The sequence below is a fragment of the Balaenoptera musculus genome, chromosome 8, assembly GCF_009873245.2.
Source record: "Balaenoptera musculus isolate JJ_BM4_2016_0621 chromosome 8, mBalMus1.pri.v3, whole genome shotgun sequence".
Classification (NCBI taxonomy): domain Eukaryota; kingdom Metazoa; phylum Chordata; class Mammalia; order Artiodactyla; family Balaenopteridae; genus Balaenoptera; species Balaenoptera musculus.
The window spans coordinates 64,828,626-64,848,045 of record NC_045792.1 but is presented as its reverse complement, the minus strand read 5'-3'; the positions used below and the strand labels follow the sequence as shown (position 1 = coordinate 64,848,045).

At 49.8% G+C, this 19,420-nt stretch overlaps 1 protein-coding gene across 2 annotated transcripts in view; it reads left to right on the top strand.

Moving 5' to 3' along the window:
- GALNT18 (polypeptide N-acetylgalactosaminyltransferase 18) overlaps positions 1-19,420 on the top strand; it is a 336,984-nt gene that overhangs the window by 150,051 nt on the left and 167,513 nt on the right. Inside the window, exon 2 of one of the 2 annotated variants that reach the window (XM_036860711.1) lies at positions 14,737-14,929. The exons of the other annotated variant lie outside the window; for it this stretch is intronic. Coding sequence (XP_036716606.1) covers positions 14,737-14,929 — 193 coding nt within the window. The remainder of the gene's footprint in view (positions 1-14,736; positions 14,930-19,420) is intronic. 2 annotated transcript variants of the gene reach the window in all.

Below are 19,420 nucleotides of genomic sequence, written 5' to 3'. Positions count from 1 at the left end.
AAAAGTCACCACCTCCCACCCAACTCCCCAGCCAGGCAGATCTGTCTTGATGCAGAGGCCCTCGCACTGTGGCACTGGTCTCCCTCACTCCCGTGTGGCTTCCCCGACTTCCCTTCCTCTCCTGACCTTAGCAGGAATGGGGTGAGGAGCAGGAAGCCAAGGCCGACCTTCCTTGGGCATCCCAAGGCACCCCACCTCAGGGTACCAGCGGGCTCTGGGTCCTCTCGTCCTGTTAGGGAGGATAGTGGAGGCTTGTGTTCTAAGTTACTCTGTGTACTTGACTCTGGTGGGGAAGATGAGAAAGCGATGAGTAACCACCTCATAAACTCCCCACTGTTTGCTCATAATTCTATCCCAGCACCCAGCATAGTACCTGCCCATAACTACAGCAACAATTGCCAGTGATTATATAGCACATAGAATGTGAGAGCCCCACATTAATATATTCAGTCCCCACAAGGAAGCAGGTATTATGATTATCCCCACTTTTCCACATTAGAAAACTGAGGCACAGAGAGGTTAAGTGACTTGTGCCAGGTCACACAGCTAGCGAGGAGTGAAGCCAAGTTCCAGACTCCAGCAGTGTGTCTCAGAGGTCTGATACTTCACTTCCAGACTAGGCTACCTCTGCACAGCTGCATCTCGATGCAATTTGTTGAGTACGTGAATTAACTTTCATTTATAACTCCAAATGCATAGGGTTTAATTTCCACCTCTCTGTGTGCCCAGAAAGGTAGGGCAAGCCCATGTGTCTTTTTCAGTGTGCCAGGGCCCACAAGGGAGCTTCTTTCTAAGCCTCCCATCCGGAGGAAAGGGCATTAGAACTGGGTGCATCTCCTTCCCGAAGAGAAGGACATGCTCATGGATCCATGAGAGGCTGTGCATCCCAGAGCCCTCTCTGGTCACCCACCAACCTTGAGGCATGGCATGGAGGTAGAACCTCAATGCCCTAGGGTCTCTGAGCAGAGCTTTCATCCTCAGATCTGAGCCTGAGAAACTCGGGCCTCCCAGGAAGTCTGGCTTCCCCCCTCGTCGTGATCCTCTCTGGGAGTAGGAACAGGCTTTATCATGCACTTTGAAAATCCATTTGAACAGCAAATGCTCATGATTATGGAGATGCCTGAAGAAAGTTCAGACCCTGTGGATAATCCTGAGACACACTGAAGTGGCCTTGTCTGACCTTGTACATGAGACGTGAGGGTGGATGCTTTTCAAGGCCCCTGGCTGACAGAGATAGATAAGTGTGGGACCCCCTATTCACTGTGTCCCGGACATGTAGACTTTCTTTGTCTGAAGCCCTTGCTTATTTTGTCTGGCTGAACGCCGGGCCCGCCTCCTTCCTTTGCCTCAGGTGCCCATGCAGCACGACTGGGTTGGTAAATTAAGAATTTGCCAGATGGAAAGGACTAATTTTTCCCTCTTTCAAAGTCACAGGCACGACGGTTTTTTTTGCACACATTCCGCTGGACACATGCTGCCTCCATAATACAGAGCGTTAAGACATCATAAAGGTTTTCACATCTTTCATGTGATAAATATTTTTACCGTCACGCTCGAGAAATGGATTTTGTTTGAAATGGCCTGTTTCCTTTGATGGCTTCTTTGACGTGGATTCAAAGCCTTTCCTGGTCCTGCAGGAGCCTGGGGTTGGGAGGGCCTGTTTGTTAACTTTTTCCAAAGGACAAATCCGTTTTTCCTCACTGAAATACAGCCGTGGCTGCCTGGGCTGGGAGATTTACGACGGAGGACGGCAATGAAAAGATGTCCAGGGAGCCAGCAGCTCCCGGGAGTGGTGGCGCTCGGTCCTGGGGTGCCCACAGCCCGGGTACCTGGGAGCCTGTGTGCAGACCCGCCCAGGCCCTGGCTGCTACTACTCCTTCTCCACTGTAAAGTGCACTTAAAGATTCAGATGTGGCTCTTGAACCCGAGTGGAGTTTTTACAAGTGTTCTTCTCTCATCTTTGAAATGACACATCTTTAATGGTCTGCCTCCATGCGGTGAGCAGCCCCTTGAGACTAGAACAATCTGTTTTCCGGACAAGCCTTTGTGGGCTGCAGTGACTGTGTGTGTGTGAGCGTGCAGCTGGTGATAACTGAGCAAAACAGGAACTCTCCTCTCCTCTGGGAGCCTGGTTAATAGTCCCGGGATCTGGTGATTAATATCCTCTCCCTCCACACCTGCAGAGCACCTCTCACCTCCCCGCCAACCTGACATGTAGGTTGCAGGTGCATCTGCCGATCTAGACCTGGGCACCAGCCTTGGCGAGGGGTGTCTGAGGGAGGATTTGCTGGTTTGTCCAAGGCTCGGGCTCTGGGGTTTGGCTTCCTCAGAGGTACTGGAAAGACTTGGTGGTCAAGCAGGTTGTCTGTCCCCAGAGCCGCTCTGCAGAAATCCTCATGGGTGGTGGAGAAGGCACTGAGCAGGGAATGAGGGCATTCAGGGGCTTGGTCTAGTTTTCTGGTCCGAGAATCAGCAGCTACCGAGCTGTGTGACCTCGGACAAGTCATTTAACCTCTCTGGACCTTAGTTTATTTACTTAAAAAATAAAAAGTTTGAACTAGAGGCCTACGGGTACCACTGAACATTCTGCTCCTAAATAGAAGCCACCAGTTCCTGTGTGAGCTGAACCACCTTAGAATCACATTTGAGGACATGAAGGGGTCTTATAGAGCAGGGGTCCCCAACCCCTGGGCTGCGGACCGGCAGTGGTCTGCTGCCTGTTAGGAACCGGGCCGTACAGCAGGAGGGGAGTGGCGGGTGGGCCAGCAAGTGAAGCTTCATCTGCCGTTCCCCATCGCTCCCCATCACTCGCATTACCTCCTGAACCAACACCTCCCCACCCCCTCCACTGTCCGTGGAAAAATTGTCTTCCACGGAACTGGTCCCTGGTGCCGAAAAGGTTGGGGACCGTTGTTATAGAGCATTTCATCCCACCCTCTTATGTTTACCCAGGAGAAAACTGAGGCCTGAAGAGAGGGAGCGACTTGCCTGTTCACAGCGTGAATGAGCTGCAGAGCCAGGGCTAGAAGGAGGTCTGTGATTCCAGTCACCTCTACAGCCTGATTCTCAGAGTGAGGCCCCTCCAGTAGCCTCAGCGTCCCCTGGGAATTTGTTAGAAATGCACATTCTCAGGCCCCACCCTAGACCTCCTGCTGAATCAGAAACTCTGGGAGTGGGGCCCAGCATGATCATTGATTGAACAAGCCCTCTGGGTAAGTCTGATGCTTGTTAAAAGTTTGGGAACCACTGCAAGACAGCACGTGGCTGTCCCTTTAAGACCAGAAGAAAGACACTGGAAACCGGCAGGCTTCCCTGGAGAGGCTGAGACTGGAGGGAAAAGGGTAGAGTAATATGACAGAGGAAGGGACACACTCTTCCCCGCTGACCTCAGGCTGTGGATTTCCCAAAGCAAGGACTCTCCTGTAGCCTGTCCCAGCACCTAAGAGCTACAGCTGTTGCAGGCGTCTGAAGTTGGTCTGGGTTGCCGGCTGTCCTGCTGCAAAGGACTGCATTTCTTTCTCACTGTCGAGCCCAGCTGTTCCCATCTGTGCATCTGTGCCAGGAGAAGCATGCCACTTTAACATCAACAGGGTCACCAGCTAGTTCATTCCAAGAAATTGATGTGTGGAAACACTGTGTTTTATGTGTGAATGGTGAAGTGTATATTTAGAAGTCCGGGTGCTCAGCTCCAGGCTGTCAGCTCTCAGGGAAAAAAAAAAAAAAAAAAAATGATGGTATGTGCTTCAGAGTTCATTATATCTCCTAGGCAGAAATCTAGGTTTAAAGGGTTGTTTTAAAGTAGCACATAATGGCACCTATAAATCCCGGTTCCTGAGGTACGTACATTTGTCACTCCCTAAAATGAGTTTTTCACATGTTCTTTATGTGGTTGGCTCAGAGCATAAAAACTTGGACCTTTACTAGCAGCTTTCATTCTGCATAATTTTTAATCAAGTCCATTTCCGTTTCCATGAGTGTGTGTGTGCACACGCTGAGCTCTGGCTATCCCTACCTGCCCAGCTGTCTCAGCTGTGAGCTCAGCCACACCCAGGCCCAGAACCCACCCTGTGCGGGGGGGGGGAGAGGGCACGGTAGTCCCAGGCTGGCAAGGGCGCAGGTGTGAGATTTGACTGGCTGCGAGAGGCCATCATGTAGTATCTTCAGTGAGCTCACAGAGTCGGACGAATTCCTGTTCCTTGCCTGCCATGTCAGCCCAGAATGGAATGACTGTGCTTCTCCCTAGACCCCTGACTCCTTCTCTAGTTTCTTGCTAGGACCTGCCACCCTTCCTGAGCCCTAGCCTTCTGTCGTCCTTGCCACCCCCTGCCAGGGTGCCTGATTCCTCTGTCCTCTGTCCCGGCCACACCCAGGGTCCTGTTCTCAGTGACTTGAACATCCAGGATCGTAACTACCTTTGTCCTTTCCGGCTGGGGCTGGATTAGGTGGGCTAGGGTTGTGTCCCATGAGGCCAGTACCTGGGGAGTCAGAGTGGGCTCTCATGGAACGAGGCAGAGAGGTGATTCAGAGCCAGTGTCCTGGAGGCAGGTGCTATTGACCAGCAGGCAGATCCTAGCTAACACTTTCACCCAGCTTACAAGGTGCCAGGCACTGTTCTGAGTGCTGGACACAGGTTCACTCCTCCGTTCCTCACTGCTACCCAACAAGGCAGGTATTGTTATCCTGTTTACTAGTGAGGAAACTGAGGCACAGAGCGGTTATGACCTGGCCGTCGAGTAGATGCAGTAACCAGGAGCCACAGCATGTGCTACCCCTACACCAGAGGTCAGCAAACTGCAGCCCAGGGGCCAAATCTGACCTGCTGCCTGCTGTAGAAATACTGTTCTTGGAACAAAGCCACACCCACTCATTTACATATCATCTAGGGCTGCTTTCCAGAGACATGCAGAGTTGAGTAGTTACAACCAAGACCCTGAGACCTGCAAACCTAAAATATTCACTGCTGGTCCTTTACAGAAAAGGTTTGCCCATCTCTGCTGTATATCATACTGCTTCTCATGACTCCCATGGAATTGAATGCAGATTGTTTTATGTATGTACCAGTGGGCAATTTTTCAGATTCTCAGATGGGAAACCCCCCCAAGACAATAGAACTGGAAAGCCAGAGTTCTGGGCAACCAAATGCCAACACCAGTTCAAATCACAGCAGCAGAGGCAGGGCCAGTGGTGAGATGGGGATAGTTCAGTCAGAGCTGGTGGGAAAGAAGCAGAGAGGCCGGAGGGTGATTGCCGCAGTACCTGCCTCACTCCATCCAGGCTCTCATTCATTGTTCATTAGCTGGTGCATGAGGGACGCAGGGCCAAGGTGGCTTCAAGGTCAGGGACGAGACCCCTCCACAGCTCACAGCCACCTGCTGTCCTCATGTGCACCTGCTCCTTTGTAGAACCTGGCTGGCAGCCCTGCCCTGATTGCCTGGGTGTATCCCCTCGTGCAGTCCCAGTGCAGTGTCAGGGAGGAGAGAGCCGCTGTGCTGAGAGCTGGCAAATGGTCAGCTCTCAACAAATGTGAGCTGTTGTTCCTTTCCCTCTCAGGGTTCCAACCCTGAGAGCAGAGTATTAGAATTGCGCCTTTATAAATAGCAAAACCCACAATGATGGAACTCTTACTGGGGTAGGCAGAATAATGTGCCCCTCACAAAGATCTGTACATCCTAATCTCTGGAACCTGTGAATATGTTTCCTGACATAGCAATGGGGAGTTAAGGTTGCAGATGGAATTATGGGTGTTAATCCGTTGACCTTAAAATAGGGAGAGTGTTCAGGATTATCCAGGTGGGCCCATTGTAATCATGGGGTCCTTAAAAGTGGCAGAGGAGATCAGAAGGGGTCAGATGGATGCCACATGAGAAGGACTTAACCCACTGTTGTTGGCACTGACCATGAAGTAAGAGCGTCGTGGGCCAAGGAAAGCAGGTGACCTCTAGAAGCTGGAAAGGAGGATTCAAGGATTCAAGAGTTCTCCACTAGAACATCCAGAAAGGAACACAGACCTGCCAATACCTTGATTTTATCTCAGAGAGACCCTGTCAGACCCTTGACCTCCAGAACTGCAAGATAATAAACTTGTAGTGTTTTAAGTCACTAAATTTGTGGTCATTTGTTACGGCAGCAATGGGAAACTATTCCACTTACCAGGAGTCTGACGGTTTGCTAAGCACTTTACTGATGCCACCAACTCACCTAATCTTTGCGGTGAGTGAGAAGTATTATTATCCTCATCAAATAGATGAGCCAGCTGAGGGTCAGAGAGATTGACAAAGGTCACGTAGCCGGTCAAGGGCAGAGCTGACTTCAGACCCCCTGCAGGAGGCTGCCCTTCGCCTTCGCCGCACAGACCTGACCCTGCCTGGTAGGGAGGCATTCTGAGGAAGCTGCTCTTCTTCCCCGCAGCGCTCTTCAGGTGCCAGAGGAAGGTCTTCCGGATTTGGCTTTGCCATGATGAATGAAGTTGTTACGCAGAGGATTTGAATGGCGTGGAACCTGACGCTATCAGAGCTTCTTTCTTCCGATTATCTCCAAGCCCTTTCCTGCCAGATCCCACTTCTTTCTCTTAGCAGTTCTCTTAGTTTTCTCTTTCTGGAAGAGAAAGCCCAATTGTAGGGGCTGCTGGCAAAAGACCTTCAGCTCGTGTCCTAATGCACGCCTAGAAGTGGAGAGGGGGGAAGACCCTCATCTCAACAGAATACTTCTCTTCTTTACTAGTAGGGCTCTTAGCACATAAAACATCTGAAAATTTCCCCTTAGGAGCCCAAGTACAAGGGGAGGCGTAATGTCTTGCTTTTCGAGGTATAAGAAAAGCATCACGATGACGTGCTCAAGTCCTCCTTTTTCTCTCTCATGGGACACAGACACTGGGTCTCTCTCACAGACTGGGAAACGGGGATTTGCCCAGTGTTGGAGGTGAGGGTCGACTGAGGCCTCCTGCCTCTCAGGACCACCTGCTTCCCACAGGCTCTGGGTGCCTCATTGTGGCTGGGACAGGCCGAGGGGCCCCACTTTGGGCCGGGGCCTGGGTGTTGGAAGAGAAGGGAGGTGGACACGCATCCCGGGCCGTGGAAGCGGCACGGCCGACCGACGGCAAGCGGAAGGTAGCCAGGACTAGCCGCTGCTGTGCTGGGGTGAACCACCCGCTGTGTGGTGGTGTGAATCCTGCCTCGTGAGCACTGCTCCGATGAACGGGCTTTTATGCTCTGCAGACGCTGCTGCCTGGGCTTCTGGGGCTGGCGGGGCCCAGGCATCAGGCTCTTTAGTGAGAACAATGGTCCCTCATCATCAGCGGGAAGCCAGCAGGCAGGTGATGCAAACGTACATTTCTGGATATTCAATTAGCCCTCTTCTTTTTAACCCCAAATAAAGCATGCAACAAGACATCTCAAGAACGGGAGAAAACTTTTCTAAAAATCATTGAATTGTACTTTTGAAAAGGGTGAATTTTATGGTATGTAAATTGCACCCCAATAAAGCTATTAAAAAAATAAAAGGAATGGAAGGAAAGGCAACAGCTTTTAAGAATTCTTATCTGGGATATTCAGCACTGCTGGCTCTATTATTTAACGCTTAGCCTTCATCCTTCCAAAAGCTGACTTCACAGTGGCTCTCCCCGGCAGCCTGGCAGTCTGTTCCTGTTTCACAGTGAAGGAAATGGAGACTTGCAGGGCTGGGCTGTGGAGCTTGTCCAGAAAGAGTGAAGAGCAGACCCAGTTGTGGGGTGAGATGAGGTCCCCAGGACACTCCTGGAGGAGGACTAGGAGACAGGACAGTCTGTGCCTGTCCCCCGGATGAACTTAGACCTAAGGCCCCAGTGCACGTGGCAGGCAGTTTACCGGGGACACCGGCCTGGCTGTCCTGCTTCCTCCCACCTCCCTGCTCCTGGGCTCTGGATCTCACCACCAAACACCAAAGCTTCAGAAACCAAAATAGCACGGACTGCAGCGCTGGCTGCAGGGCAGAGCGAGGCCCCCTCCCCAGCCACCCTCAAAGCCTTCTTAGCTCTGCCTGAAAGAGGGGCATATAGGAAACCGAGAAAAACCATAAGAAACAAGAGGGCTCCACTGCTTTCCTGGGGTAATAGTCCTAAAGGTGCCCATACAGAGGGACCAGAAGCAGAGCTGCCACTTCCAATGAGCACACAGTCCAGCGTGGGCAGCGGGCTAAGGGTCCTCAGCCGTGTGGGCCACGTCCTAGGTGGCTCTGTCTGTCCCCTCGGTAGAGCTTGGCCAGTCCTGCTGTCCAGCCCCAAATCACTTTGACCTCCAGCAACAATCATGCAATGGAACCCCTTCTGTTGCTATTTTAGGATTCATCCTAAAATCCAAGGGCAGAGCCAGGTGCTGGGTTTTTGCTTTGGGAGGGATCTGGGCTACAGCCTCTCCTGCAGCTCCTCCAAATAAAAGCCACCAGCACCTCAGAGTTTCCACTGAAGTGCATGACAGGAGCTGACAAAATGGCTCAGCTTCAAAAGATGGGGATCTCCAGGAACGTGGTCCTAGAGGGGACGGGTGGTCAGAAATGGGTGGGACTGGGCAACATCACAATGTCGGTTTCACTCCCAAACCCATTTTCTTTCCACTCCATTGTGCAGTCTCAGCACCGCCCAGACTCTGGAGCAAAAGCAGCTGGGCGAGCCCTCGTTCGGGCTGCTCCCTGAAACAGCTGCCCTCACGCAGGTACTCCTCCTGCTTTCAGCACAGCGGCTTCAGGAGCCTCACAGGCTTGGCTGGGTCTCCAGACGTGCTCATCGTGCCTGCCTGGTGAGCCTGGGCTCAGTGCTCAGCCCTGCGGCCTTGGGTGCATTAATTGCTCAAAGCTTCGCAAGCTGCTTTCCTGCCCCACTTCCCTCCTGTCTCCGTGAATTAGCATGGAAGCTGTCAGGACCTGAATCTGTAATTCTCTGCTCTCATTAGTGGGCTGCATGTCAAGCACTGTGGGCATATCTCTGAGACCATATTGTGGCATTTCCTGGATGCCCTCTGTGATCACTGGCAGAACTTTCTGGAAAACAGGTCATGCACAGTGGCGCCCAGGCACTAACATGGGGAACGGATGAGCTGAGTGAAAGGTCTCCAGAAACCCATAATTCTTTCTCACAGGGGCCTCCGGAGGAAGGGCTTGAGCAAGTAATAGTCAAATTGTACTTAACCAGCCAGGCACAGACGCTAACCAATGTGCATGAATGCTGGTCACAGCGTGGAGCAGGATCCCGGGGCTCCTGGGCGGGCCGGTCATACACCTTTCAGTTGCTGGCTGGTGGAAAGATCTGGATCATTCCGAGAAAAGGGCCAGAGCAGCTGGGGTTAGAGGGCCGCCCGGAGGGACTCTGGGAAGCAGCTGTTTGCCAGCGCTGTGAAGGTATCTCAGTGGTTTAACAACTGCTGTGAACCATTGCAGACCAACTCAGCAGCGTCCCGGGACCTGAAGTTTCTCCAGTCCTCAAGCCAGACCGTGTATCTAGCCCACGATGTGGAGGCAGGGCCACCATCAGGAGTATGGTTTCAGCGTCAAGTTCTTTTACATCTCTGACCTGCAGTTTCCTCTCATCTATGATGTGAATGATAGAACCTATATCACAGGGCCACTACGATGGCCTGGCCTCACCACCTGGCAGGGCCAGTGCAATGGAATTGGGGTACAGTGTATGAGGGGATCAGCTCCAGGGGCAAAGGTTTTGCAGCAAACACCCAAGGTTAGTCTGTAGTCCCCTCCTCAGTGGACCTCAAATCATTTTTGAGTGGCACTTTGCCACTTTGGACAGTACCTTTGGGGATGGTTAGTAGGTGGCACTTTGGCATACGTGCTTGTAGGTTCATAAACTATTTCCAAATCATATGGCCAATCCGGGGCCTTTCAAACTTACAGTCTGCACTGTTGTTCTTCCTTCCCCATCCACTGGCCGTCCCAGGCCTGCTGGGACCCTGACAGCTCTGGTTCTTGTTCTCCAGTTTCTGCTCTGTAGAGCCATCTGTCCAGAGGCTGAGGGAGACAGTTGGCCATGGGAGGTCCCGAGCAGAGAGGGGCATAGCATGGCAGTGTCTCCCCAGCCGATGGGTTTCCTCAGGCCCCACTGGGGCTCCCTTCCTGCTCACACCACGTGGTTGTTCGTGGTGAGTCAGGGAAGGCAGAGGAATAGCTCCCCTGCCTGGGCGTTACACAGGCGCTGCTTGAGCCCCGTGTGTGGCCGTCTGGTGAAATGGCCCTTCAGTGTTCCCTCTCAGCATCTTCTCCGTAGGACACAGACAAGCACCAGGGCCGGGTGAAGAATGGGCTGGGACCACAGCCCCTGTGCTGTACTAAGGACCCTCCAAACACTCTGGCTCGGCCACCAGACTGAGTTCACTGTGCCATGAATGACCTCTTCCCTTGGGGGCCCTCAGCCCCCGGCATAGACACGTCTCTCTGGTCACCCCCTCAGTTTGTCAGGCATGGCTGAGTAGGTCTGAACCCCAGCAGGGGCCACAGCCTGCATCTCCTCCTGGGGGGGCCGGGTCTCATCCCTGGGTGAGAGACATCCGTGGGTCTAGCCCCTCACCAGATGTGTCCAGACACCCCTGGCCCCCTGCGGAGGACCCAGCTGAGGCTCTTCGCTGGGGCCTCTTTACCGCTCCAACTGCGTCAGACATGGTCCTCCTTGTAGGTCTGCTTTCTTAGTGGAGAGTGAGGGGAGTTGGGTCTAGGACTGGTTAAGGGGAGGCCACTCTCTGTAGACATGGAGACCCTTCATCTGGGGGCTGCACAGCGGCAGCATCTTCCAGAGCTGGGACCTCAGGGCAAGGCCATTCCTCTTTGTGATCTGAACTCAAGAAGTGTCAGTGGAAGAGCCACCCCGGTGGGCTGTGAGGCTGTGTGGGTCCTTAGCCTCTGATGCTCACTGAGCTAACATTTATTATGTGCCAGGCACTGTGCTAAGCTCCTTAAACGGACCATCTCATTGAATACACTCCAATAGCCTATGAAGAAGGTACTTTTAGTATCCATTCCACTTTCCAGATGAGGAACTAAAGTGCAGATAAGCTAGACTGAACTGGTAAATGGTCGAGCTGGAGTATGGATTCTGTCTCTACAGCCAGTGCTCTTTTTTTTTTTTTTTTTTTTTTTAACAAATTTGACTTTTTTTTTTTTTTTTAAATAATCTTTTATTTATTTATTTATTTTTGGCTGTGTTGGGTCTTCGTTTCTGTGCGAGGGCTTTCTCTAGTTGTGGCAAGCAGGGGCCACTCTTCATCGCGGTGCACGGGCCTCTCACTGTCGCGGCCTCTCTTGTTGCGGAGCACAGGCTCCAGACGCGCAGGCTCAGTAATTGTGGCTCACGGGCCGAGTTGCTCCGCAGCATGTGGGATCTTCCCAGACCAGGGCTCGAACCCGCGTCCCCTGCATTAGCAGGCAGATTCTCAACCACTGCGCCACCAGGGAAGCCCCAGCCAGTGCTCTTAAGGAAACAAAATGAATGGATTAGCAGAGGCAAAGCCTCCTTACCTAAGAGATGTCAAATGTAAGGTGTAGAGCAGGGGGTCAGTATGCTTTTTCTTAAAGGGCCAGAAAGTACATATTTTCCACTTTGCAAGCCATATTGTCTCTGTCATACCCACTCTGCCTTTGTAGCTCTAAAGCAGCTATAGCTAATATGTAAGCAAATTAATGTGATGTGTTCCAATAAAGCTTTATTTACATAACAGATGGTGGGCCAGATTTGGTCCTCAGACCATAGTTTGCCACTCATGATGCAGAGGAAAGCTTCAATGCCCTTGACAAGCTGGGTGACCTCAGATTAGGCATTTAACATCTTCATCTTTGGTTTCCTCATGTCTAATAACTAACCACTATGGGGTACTTATTAACTGATTTGTTTTAAAATGATGCACTGAGCCCCTTGTAAGAGCCACGTACTGTGCTGGGAGCCAAAGATATAGCAGGGAACAAGACAGAGGTCATCCTGTTCTCATGGAGTCCACACCCATGAGCATGACAGCGATAACCTTGGGTAAGGACATCAGCTAGCACCGTGCTTGGCTCAGGCAGAAATTCAACAAATATACCTCTTCCCATTGTCACGCCCCTGACTCATTATTCAGGACCCACTGCTTTCAAGTTTGTTGTCATTTGTACGCACACTGAGTAAAAAGACAGGAGCATGTGGTGGAACCCAGGACTTTAATATGTTTATAATCCATTTTTATGAAACACTGGCCTAATTGTGAATTACAATTTTTTCATTAACTGATCTCATTTTACTTGGTGATATCCATTTAGGTATGTGAGAGCAGTAAAACTCCATTTCTGTTAAATATTATATGATTCAGTTGATTCACTGATTTAGATTTTTACTACCCCCCATTCCAAATGAGTGAGTGATCCATCTTTTGAGAGATAACAAGGACCTTCAAGATCAGGCGAGCCCCGTGTTTCCCTTTAAGTGTACCTAGTTGGGGGGCCAAAGGCAGCCTGAGTTCTGGATTGGAGCTTTGAGCAGCACCACGGTCCTGAAAGCTCTGGCTTTGTCATAGAAATGCACATGTAGTTTGCATTTTACTCTTTAATATGTCCTAATATGTTTAACATATCTGAGTTTCCTTCTGTATCTTTAAGAAAAATTGGTAACTGAGATGAAAGGTCATGTTTGTCTTTGGAATTCACCTCTATCCAGCCCTTTGCTCTGTAGAGGCATTGTAGCTTAGTGGTTAGGACTACTGCCTCGGGGGGACAGACATCCTGAGATTGCACCTCAGCTACTGCACTTCCTTCTGAGTGAACCGGGGCAAGTTTCCCATCCTCTCTGTGCCTCACCTTCATTATCTGTAAAATGGAGACAGTAGCACTTCCCACCTGGTAGGGTGAGTTGAGTCGATATGTGAAAAATGCTTATGGCAGAGCCTGACTCATGGTAAACACTCAGCAAGTGCTAGCTGTGATAGTTATCCCAGGAGTTACACGGATCTCCAGTGTGGGGTATGTCCCAAGGACATGGCCCCCGAAGAGGAGAGGTGCATACACATGTTCACCCAGCGCCTGTGAGTCCCAGCTCCATTTACACACGTTTTGGCATCTCTCCGACTAAGGTCTCTGGCATCGGCATGCTCGCTCTGCTTTCAGAATCTCCGGCTCTCTAATTTGCAGGGAGCTACAACAGCTCCCTTCTGTGCATGACACCCTCTGTGCACCTCCAGTGATGGGGGCTTCCTCCCCCTGCAACACCCCTTCCTAGGTGCTGGAAGGGTCCCCCTCTTACTCCTAGGCCTCCTCCCCTTCCCAGACTGGCTCTTCCAAGAGTCCGTCAGGAGGAAGTGGTGGTAAGAGCTGTGGTCTGCAGCTCTGAGCTCTCCAACCTTGAAGACCATGGAACCCTATAGCCCCTGGCCTGTCTCAGCCTGTACCTTTAAGTTACCTGGCATAGGTGTGCATGCACCTACTGGCTCCATACAGACAGCTGAGGGGACTTTGGCAAGTGTCCCAAGCCTGCCTCTCCTGTTCCTAACCCCCCTTCTGCTTCCTCCTGGTCCCTGTCTCAGTCCAGGCTCCTGACTCTGTCTCTTACATCATGTTTATGAGCATGGAAGGCGCCGTCCAGTGACCTTGGCATCTCTGTCCAGTTTTTCTGATTGCTGACCTTGAATGGTGGGCCTGACTACCTGTCCCTGGGAACGAATTCCATAGTTTTGACCTGTCAGCCTATGTCCTGGCAAGACCTACCCATTATCGCCATAAAAGAAGGACTTAAATGACCCTCCAGGCTCCTCTTGTTATAGCAACCCTGATTACCATTTGTTTTGCACTTATTCTGAGACAAGTGTTTTATATACATGATTGTAGGTAATCCTCACAGATCTTGGGGGTGGTGGGTGGGTATTATTATTCCCACATTACAGGTGGGGAAATCAAGGCGTCGAGAGGTTGAGTGTTTGCTTGTGGTCATGTAGCCAGTGAACGGTGGAGCAGGGATTTATTTGAATCCAAGCCTCTGCTCTTATAGGTAATAATGCCTCTTCCATTTTTTTTGGAAGCTTCCAGGAAAACGATGAGCTCTTCTTGACCTGGCGTGAGCACTGCCCCCCACAAAGTCTACCAGGGGTCCATTGAGCAGTGCCCAGAGTGCGTGGAGGTTTGGGGGTGGTATGGCTGTCCCCTGTGCCAACGATTCCCTATCCTGGTGGGCAGAGCCTGAAGCAGCAGGAGGCAGTCTGGCCGAGGGTCCTTGCAGCCAGGTGAATGTCATACGGTGGGACCAGGAAACTCACAGCAGGACCAGACAGTGGAGACAGAGGTGGACTGGCAAGAACTGGGCAGGGGAGCAGATGCCCAGCTCGGGGACCTGGGTGTGGGACAGGTTCAGAGCTGGCAGGGAATGGGGGTGCGATCTGGGGAAAGAGAAGCAGAAGTCCCATTCGCGGGCTGGGACCGGCATCTCTGATGAGAAGGCAGACTGGGAAAGGAGAAGGTTCTAACTGAAAAGCCATGGGGCATCAGGATCACACCCATTGGCTTCCCAGCAGACCCTGTTGGGTATATTTCTATATCCGTTGCGCTAGTGGTTGTTGGGTGGGTGAATGGATGTATGGATGGATAAATGAGTTTGCGGAAGCATGAAGATTCTAGTCTCCCTTCCCCCACCCCCAAAGTTGGGGCTAAGGTTGTTTTACCCAAGGCAATGGTGAGGAAGGGAAAGGGGTTGTCATGGCATATGCAGGGGTGCACTCTGACCCACTGTCTCCTTATCCTTTCTTTCTCCAGAGGCCCCCGCCAAACCTGAGGAGGCAGAGGCTGAGCCCTTCACAGACTCCTCTCTGTTTGCACACTGGGGCCAGGAGCTCAGCCCCGAAGGCCGGCGTGTGGCGCTGAAGCAGTTCCAGTACTACGGCTACAATGCCTACCTCAGTGACCGCCTACCCCTCGACCGGCCCCTGCCTGACCTCAGACCCAGTGGGTGAGCAGAGTTAGTGGCCGGGCCCTTGTTGACCTGCAAGTGGGGAGGTGGGGTCACCACAGTGCTGGGGACAGAGCTAGGACTTGGTGTCTGGACTCCTGGGTCTCTTCCCGGCTTCAGTCAGGGTCTGCCCCCTTGGCCTGCATCAGGCAAGTCACTCTCTCCCTACTCCCCCAGCCTCAGTTTCTCCATCTGCTAAGCAGGGGGAAGGCTTTCTCCCATTAGAAATTTGGAGGATTAACAACCTAGTTTAATCCTTAAGGGAACGAGAATCATCTGGCATTCCTGTTAATAAGTCATTTTAACCCAATCAGTTGCATTTTTATGAACAACTATTTTTTTTCCGTAAATTAGTTTTTTAAAGTACATCCATCTTCTGAGGCTAACAAGTCATTACACCCAACAGAGAAGTCTGTCTTGACTTCTCTCTTCATTACAGAAGATGTTCCTTTAAGGTTCAGTTAGAATTTTTATTACTCCTAATTATTAAAAATGTGGGCATGTACCATAGCTGAGAAAATCTCATTAACTTTTGTGAGCTCCCCACCAACGCCTTCTTTTCCCCACTTTCCCCTTATTTTTAAAATTTTCTTAAAGCTGCAAACCACAGTGAGCTTATATCTGGAGTTTTCAGAAAAGATCTTGCTGCTGGGCTTGGGGGCTATATTCTTTGGGAAGGAGAGTTCAGTTCAGTTTCATAGACATTTATTGAGTACCTGATGTATGCCATTTAGTTGGGTGTGGTTTTTCTTGGCCCAGGAGAACTTGGCTGGGCTCTAGGGATGAAAGAGCAGCTGAGGATCTACAAGGGGAGAGAAGAGTATATGTTCATTTAAAGGATATTTATTGAGCACTTATTATGTGACAGAATAGTCTAGACCCAGAGATAGAGCAGTGAACAAAACAGACAGGAATCCTTACCCTCAGGGAGTTTGTGTTCTATTCTAGTTAGGTGAGGACAGATAATAAACAAAGCAAAGTCACCTATGTAGCAGGTTAGATAGTAGTAAGTACTGTGGGGGAAATGTAAGGTGGAAGAGGGAGATCGGAACAGCCTGGAATAGGAAGAGGGGTTGAATTTTTAATGAGATGGTCAGAGAAGGCCTCACTAAGAAGGTGACATTTGAGCAAAGACCTAGAGGAGATGAGGAAGTGAGCCATGTGGATACTCAGGGGAAAAACTTTCTGGGCAGAGGGACCAGCATGTGCAAAGTTCCTGAGGTCAACATGTGCCTGGCATGTTTGAAGAAAAGGAAGGAGGTCCTTGTGGCTGGAACAGAGCAGGCTAGAAGGCAGTAGTTGGAGATGAGATCAGAGGGGCAACAGGAAGCAGATCAAGTCGGGGTGGGGGGTTGGTAGTTCTCAAACTTGGCCACACATTCAACTCCTCTGGGAGCTTTAAAATAATCCTGATACCAGGCTCTACCCTAGACCAATTGTGCAAGAGTTTCCAGAGGTGGAACTCAGTGCCCATGTTGTTTAGAGTTCTCAGGTGATTCCCATGCACAGCCCAGGTTAAGAATTGCAGAGAAGGGCCCTGTTAACTGTTGCAAGGTATGTGACTTTTACCCTGTGACGGGCTCCATGGGAAGAGAGCCACATGAAGAGAGACATAGGGTGAGATCTGGAAGGGCCCTGAGCTCAGGAGCTTCTGTCCCTGTGGAGTTGGGGGTACATCACCCTCCCAATATGTGGATGTGCTCACCAACCTGGATGCTCTCTGAATTCCGTATTTTAGGGATTTTTATGGAGGCATTATTACGTAGGCATGATTGATTATTAACTCATTTTCCAACCTCTCCCCTCTCTCCAGAGAATGGGGGGTAGGACTGAAAGTCCCAAACTTCTAATCATGGCTTGGTCTTTCTGGTGACCAACACTCATTCAGGAGCCTGCCAAGAATTTTCCTCATTAGATCAAAAGATACTCCTACCTGGGCAGAAGACCTAATAGACATTTCTGTGAAGAAGACATACAGATGGCCAACAGGCACAGGACAGATGCTCAACATAGTTAATTATTAGAGAAATGCAAATCAAAACTAAAATGAGGTATCACCTCACACCAGTCAGAATGGCCATCATCAAAAAGTCTATAAATAATGAATGCTGGAGAGGGTGTGGAGAAAAGGGAACCCTCCTACACTACTGGTGGGGATGTAAATTGGTGCAACCACTATGGAGAACAGTATGGAGGTTCCTTAAAAAACTAAAAATAGAACTACCATATGACCCAGCAATCCCACCCCTGGGCATACATCTGGAAAAGATGAAAACTCTAATTCAAAAAGATACATGCATCCTGATGTTCATAGCAGCACTATTTATGGTAGTCAAGTAATGGAAGCAATCTAAACGTCCATCGACAGATGAATGGATAAAAAGATGTGGTGTGTCTATATATATATCTACACACACATATATATATGAATGAAGTAATGCCATTTGCAGCAACATGGATGGACCTAGAGATTATCATACTAAGTGAAATAAGTCAGAGAAAGACAGATATCATATGATATCACTTATATGTGAAATCTAAAAAAAAAATACAAATGAAGTTATTTATAAAACAGAAATAGATTCACAGACATAGAAAACAAATGTATGGTTACCAAAGGGGAAAGAGGGGGGAGGGATAAATTAGGAGTTTAGGATTAACAGATACACACTACTATATATAAAATAGATAAACAACAAGGGCCTACTGTATAGCACAGGGAACTATATTCAATATTTTATAATAACCTATAATGGAAAAGAATCTGAAAAAGAATAGATATATACATATATGTATAATTAAATCACTTTACTGTACACCTGAAACTAACACAACATTGTAAATCAACTATAATTCAATAAAAAGTTATCTGTTTTGAGAAAAAAAGAGATACTCCCATCACCCAGGAAATTCCAAAGGATTTGGGACCTCTGTGTCAGACACTCCTTTCACTCAGTAAATTACAAAGGATTTAGGGGCTATGGGTCAAAGACTAAATAAATATTGTCAGGAACTGGAGGCAGAGATCAATATATATATTTCTTACTATTTCACAGTATTATTATTAGTCTAAGACTAATGATAAATATTGTCAGGAACTGGGGGCAGAGATCAATATATGTATTTCTTACTATTTCATAGTATTATTATTAGTCTCCATTTTACAGAAGAGGAACCTGAGGCGCAGAGAGATTATGTAATCTGCCCAAGGTCACTAGTGGCAGAACTGGGATTTGAACTCAGGCCGTCTGGCAATAGAATTTGCACTTGTAACCGTCACTGTGTTTCACTGCCTTGAGGTGTCCATTTGTGTCATTCTCATGGGGATGGGGCCTGCTTTAACAATGTATAGCATGGAGCTGATTGGCCTATCTGGTTCAGGAAGTGGAAAAATTGTTTTAGTGAACCTCAAACCTGTTACCAGGGCATAGAGTGAAACCTCAGCTATGGCAAATGTTGGCATTTAGAGCAAGGTGGGTAGGGGTACAGGGAGCATCTGGAGAGGAAGCCCCATGCTGAGGACGGTCTCTAGAAGAATCACACCAGGTGTACCTTGCTTCAGTCCCAGCTCCTGTGCCTTTCCTCCTTTTACCTCCTGCTTGCCCTTGGGGATTTCTGCCCCTGGAGGCATCCTTGGATTCTGCACTCTGCTCTCTGTATTCTTGACTTTGCCAAGTTCTAACCCTGATGCTATGCTCCTTGGCTTCATTCCTGGGCCAGAAAGTGGGTGTCCCAAATTCTGCCCCACCCTCCCTTCCATCACCTCTGGCTGGGCCCTTATTTTGTCTCCTTTCTTGGTAATCTGACCACCTTGTCATCTGGCTGAGAGAGGGCCAAAGTGTGCTCAGTGCCTTATACACAGGACAGAAGGTAACTAGAAGGAAAAAAATCCATCCAACTGGTTGCTAGGTAGGCTTCATTAGTTTATTCATCCAATAAATATTTATTGAGCACCAAGTGTGTGCCAGGTACCCAGTAAAGCGTCAGACAGGGAAACCTCAAGGAGCTTACACTGTAGTGGGATCCAGAGTGGAAGGTGATGGTATCAGAAGGCAAGTGACCAGAAAACTTGCAGAGGATCCCCTGCCTCCTTGGGAAGGAGTCATCCATGCAGGTTTCTAGTAAGTCAGGGACTGCAGGTGACACCCACAGAAGCCTGGTCCTCCTGGGGCCTCTGCTCAGGGAAGCAGCACCTGGAGGTTGACGTCTGCAAGGAGCCTCCCTTTACCAGTTTTGGCCATCCTCCCCTGGAAATGGAAGTCATCTCAGGTGGCCTTGGCTTGAAGCAGGATTTCGGTTCTCCAGCCAGAGGCTGAAGTTTGGCTGCGGCAGTGAGAGCGCTGAATCCTAGCCATTAGACCACCAGGGACCAGTGGCCAGTGACAAAGCTCTGGCCCATCAGCTTTGTAGAAATAAACTTCTACAAAGAGACGGAAAGTAGTGAAACAAGTAAAGTGTTTATTAGGAGGAAAAAAGAGTACGTGTGAATAG